The sequence below is a fragment of the Dasypus novemcinctus genome, chromosome 21, assembly GCF_030445035.2.
Source record: "Dasypus novemcinctus isolate mDasNov1 chromosome 21, mDasNov1.1.hap2, whole genome shotgun sequence".
Taxonomy (NCBI): Eukaryota; Metazoa; Chordata; class Mammalia; order Cingulata; family Dasypodidae; genus Dasypus; species Dasypus novemcinctus.
In genome coordinates this window covers 29,583,472-29,588,049 of record NC_080693.1, presented here as the reverse complement: position 1 = coordinate 29,588,049, position 4,578 = coordinate 29,583,472, and the positions used below count along the sequence as shown (strand labels likewise).

Here is a 4,578-nt window from a genome sequence, read left to right as displayed (position 1 = left end):
TTATATCCATCCCATTAGATTAAAAATTATCGGAACTTAAGGATTACCACTGCCTTATTTACCTAATACTGTCCTGGGTGCAGCTTGGTACTCATAATCTGTAGAATGAATGAGTGAATAAATAAATAGATGAAATTATCTTGAGTTCACTGAGAGCACACCTGTAGAAAAATAAACTACAACTAAAGAAATTTGGACAGAGAGGAGTGCAGAGAAATCAAACCAGCAATCCATTTTGTTTCTGTTAAGGTGTGTCTCCCACACTTTCTAGCACTGGGCATTTAGTAGGATACACTAATGCCATTCTTTATTTCTTTTCTCTAGCATTCAGAGAATGGCATGTTCCCCAATCATCTAGAGTGAAATACGTTTAGAGAATGTTATTGTCTCCCTTGAGGTCTGACATGGGCTCATGGCAGGAGGGAACCAGACCAGCATCCTTGAGTTCCTCCTCTGGGGGCTCTCAGAGCAGCCAGAACAGCAGTACCTCCTCTTCCAGGTGTTCCTGTGGATGTACGTAGTCACTGTGGCAGGAAACCTACTCATTGTCCTGGCCATTTGCACTGACAGGTGTCTCCACACACCCATGTACTTCTTCCTTGCCAGTCTATCCTGTGCAGACATCCTTTTCACCTCCACCACGGTGCCCAAGGCTCTGGTGAACCTCCAGACCCAGAGCAGGTCCATTTCCTATGCAGGGTGCCTGACACAGCTCTACTTCTTCCTGACCTTTGGGGACATGGACATCTTTCTCCTGGCCACCATGGCCTATGACCGCTACATGGCCATCTGCCACCCTCTCCACTACACGGTGGTCATGAGTCCCCAGCGCTGTATCCTCATGGTCACTGCCTGCTGGACACTTACGAATCTTGTTGCCATGACCCACACTTTCCTCATATTCCGGCTTTCCTTCTGCTCAAAGAAGATCATTCCTGACTTCTTCTGTGACCTGGGACCCCTGATGAAGTTGTCTTGCTCTGACACCCAGGTCAATGAGCTTGTCCTCCTCCTTGTGGGGGGAGCAGTCATTTTAAGCCCCTTTATGCTCATCTTGGTGTCTTATATCCACATTGTTTCAGCCATCCTCAGAGTCCCCTCTGCCCAGGGAAGGCACAAGGCCTTCTCTACTTGTAGTTCCCACCTTGCTGTTGTTTTCTTGTTCTTTGGGACAGTGATCAGGGCTTATCTGTGCCCCTCGTCTTCTTCCTCCAACTCAGTAGAGGACACAGTAGCTGTTGTCTTGTACACAGTGGTGACTCCCCTGCTGAACCCCTTCATTTACAGCCTACGGAACAAGGACATGAAGAGTGCACTGGGGAGACTTCTCAGGGGCAAAGTGTCCTTCTGGGGGCACTGATGTCAGCAGGAAAACTGCAAGTGTCCTCCTCCCCTTCAGGGAGGGACTTCATGGAAATTTCTACCTCAATGGTCTCATATCTTAATCTCAAATGTGCCTTGTCATCAGCCCCCTCCTGGACTCCCTTCCATGAGTTTTGAATTATCAGGAAAAACAAGATTTCATTTGTGTTTCAAGTTATTTTGAGGCACTTATTCACTTATGAATTTTACTTATTTAATAAAATTTTAAAATGAAAGTCATTAAATAACTATTTAAAAAGAAGAATGTCTTTTGTAATGTTAATCATTCTAATGGTCTGTACAGCCCTTATGATATTTATTAAAACAAGATCAAGTGAAGGTATGAAAAGTGGGTTAATGGTCAAAATATTAGCAGTGTTAAGGGTTGAATTTTTCTCATGAAAAGATATATTGAAATTCTAATACCCAGGATCTCAGAAAATTACTATATTTGGAAATAGAGTCATATAAATGGAATTAGTTAAGATGAGGGCATACTGGATTAGGGTGGGCTTTACTACAATATGAATTGGGTTCTTACGGGAAGAGGGAAAATTGGACCTACAGACAGACACATGGGAGATTGCCATATGACTGTGGTACTGTGGCAGCAAGTCAAGGAACGTCAAATATTGCTGACATACTACCAGAAGTAGGAAGAGCCAAAACATTCCTTCCTACAGTGTGAGAGGGAGCATGGCCCTTCCAATACCATGGTTTCAGACTTCTAGGCTCCACAAATGTGGGACATTAAATTTCTGTTGTTTTAAGCCACCTTGTTTGCAGTTCTTAGTTATGACATTTCTGGGAGACTAAGGTAATAAGTAAGGTCAATATCATATTGTAAGATTTTCCAGTTTTAAGTGAACAAATACAATTTTTTCCCCTACAAAAATAGAAAGTTACACAAACACTTATAAGCTCAAAATTATGCATAAAAAATCTTTGCAACTGTAAAACAAATCTCTCAGTAATACTGGAGTGATCTATGTTCTTTTCAGTATGTCACTTATGTTCTTTTTAGTAAACGACTTATAGAAATCTATATTGTGAAGATTTAATAAATTAAGTTAAATATTGTGGTAACTAATTTGTAACTATTCTCTAACTTTCTTTTTTATCTGTTTAAGTCATGACTGGTTGTAAATGCTGACTTACACATTTGCAGGAGAGGAATCGTGTGTCTTTTCAAGGTTCTTTCTGTTGAAACTTCAACAAATGAATGGATAAATAAAATATGGTACCAACACACAATGAACTATTATTTGGCCATAGGAAGAAATGTAAGTCTGAGACATGTTAAACATGGATGAACCTTGAAAACATTATGCTGTGTGAAATAAGCAAGGTACATAAGGAAAGATATTGCAAGATGCCACTTATTTGAGATATTTAGAAATAGCAAATTCACAGAGACAGAAAATTGATTAGCAGTTACCAGAGAATGGGGTTTTCGGGTAAGGGGAGTTTTTGGTTGGTGAAGAGTGTTTGTAAATAAATACTAATAAAAAAATTAAAAGTTACCTAATCTGAACAATAGAGAACAAATAAATGGAATAAAAGTGAAGAGTGCCTTAAGAACTTGTAGAACTGTGACAAAATATCTAGCATTTGTGTAGTTTGAGTGTTGAAGGGTAGGAGAAAGAGGGTGAAAGATGAAGAAGTATGCAAAGGTATACTGAATGAAATCTTTCCAAATTTGACAGAAGACATAAATCTACAAATCAAGAAGCTGAGCGAACCCAAACAGGATAAATCCAATGAAATCCACACTAAGACATATCATAGACAAACTTCTGAAAGCTAAGCAAGTAAAATTTTGAGAATATATGGAATAGGCATTTTTAGGGCATTAGATTTTTTCTGCATGATCTTGAAATAATAGATACAGGTTATTTTGAATTTCATCAAAACCTATAAAAGTAAACAGTCCAAAATGTAAACTGTAATGTAAACCATTGACCATGGTTACTAATAATGCTTCAATATTTGTACATCAGTTGTAACAAATGTACCATCTGCGTGTAAAATGTTTTTAATAAGGAAGAGTGGAAAAGGGGGAGGGCATTGGGATATGGGAATCCCCTATATTTTCTATGTGACATTTCTGTAACTGAAAGTGTCTTTGAAGATAAAATGAAAATAATAAGACACTGGGGGAATATATGGAAGAAAATATCACTGTACATACAAGACAACAGATCTTATAGTGAAGAAAGACACAAGTCTAAAATTTTTTTATTATTTCAAATTTTAAAATGTTTGTGTTTTATTTGCTATTTTTAAAGCTATTATTATTATTTCATTTTCTTATTAATTTTGTTTTTTTGTTGTTGTTGTTAGGTTTGTTTTTGGAGAGGTTTTGGATCCCAGAAGGGTCACAGCTGTGGCAGGGGAGGATCATTAGTGTGGGACATTGGTGATGGGGGAAATGTATGGGGAAGGGTTCACCTGGGGCATGCCTCTAAGGCATATGTATATGTTCAAGTGTTTATGGAGTATTGTCTTCATGGGTAGAGTTCCACACAATAAAGAAAATTGAAAGAATTTCAATTTGAAATTGAAAGAATATTGAATTCCCATCCAGGGGCATTCCACTGCATTCTCTAATAGAATGGCAAGAATCCCCAGAGTACATGGGCAATGCCTAGTGAAGGAAGATAGACCATTTCACCAGACCCTTAATATTAATGATTGTACTTATGAACCTTTCCTTGTGAATTTGGAACAGCCTAGTATTATATATTGACTAAGAGTTACCTTCTGAAACCTTCCTTGTTGTTCAAAAGTGGCCTCTCTCTAAACCAAACTCAGCATATAAATGCACTACCTTCCCCCCAGAGTGAGACATGATTTCTGGGGTTAAGCCTCCCTGGCCCTGAAGGATTATTATCAAGTGCCAACTAGCAATGCATCCAGAAATTGACTTGACCGAAAAGGTGAAATATTAAATACAAATGAGTTCTTATGGCTAAGAGATTTCAAAGTGAGTCAGGATATCATTCTAGAGGTTATGCTTATGCATGACTCAGCAGGATCTCATTCACTGCCACAGTAAACACTGCCTCAAACATCAGGACTCCTGAGGGCTCTAGAGACATCTAGAAACTATAAGAAGGGCAGACAAGCTCAGGAATTCAGCGCCCTGTCAGTGGGCCTTACTTTGGAATTTATGCTTCTCAGTGTAACAGTTAGACTCATTTAAAGCTTCCCTAC

General features: G+C 38.8%; 1 protein-coding gene across 1 annotated transcript; it reads left to right on the top strand.

Moving 5' to 3' along the window:
• The first annotated feature begins 412 nt into the window (after nucleotides 1–412).
• On the top strand, nucleotides 413–1,360 carry LOC101411598 (olfactory receptor 1P1-like). Its single transcript, XM_023584007.2, has one exon. The coding sequence runs from the start codon at nucleotides 413–415 to the stop codon at nucleotides 1,358–1,360; it is 948 nt and encodes a 315-aa protein (XP_023439775.2).
• Nucleotides 1,361–4,578: the final 3,218 nt, after the last annotated feature.

What these genes read in the sequence shown, in the direction of transcription:
- LOC101411598 (XM_023584007.2), top strand. Translation starts at nt 413, where the DNA reads ATGGCAGGAGGGAACCAGACCAGCATCCTTGAGTTCCTCCTCTGGGGG.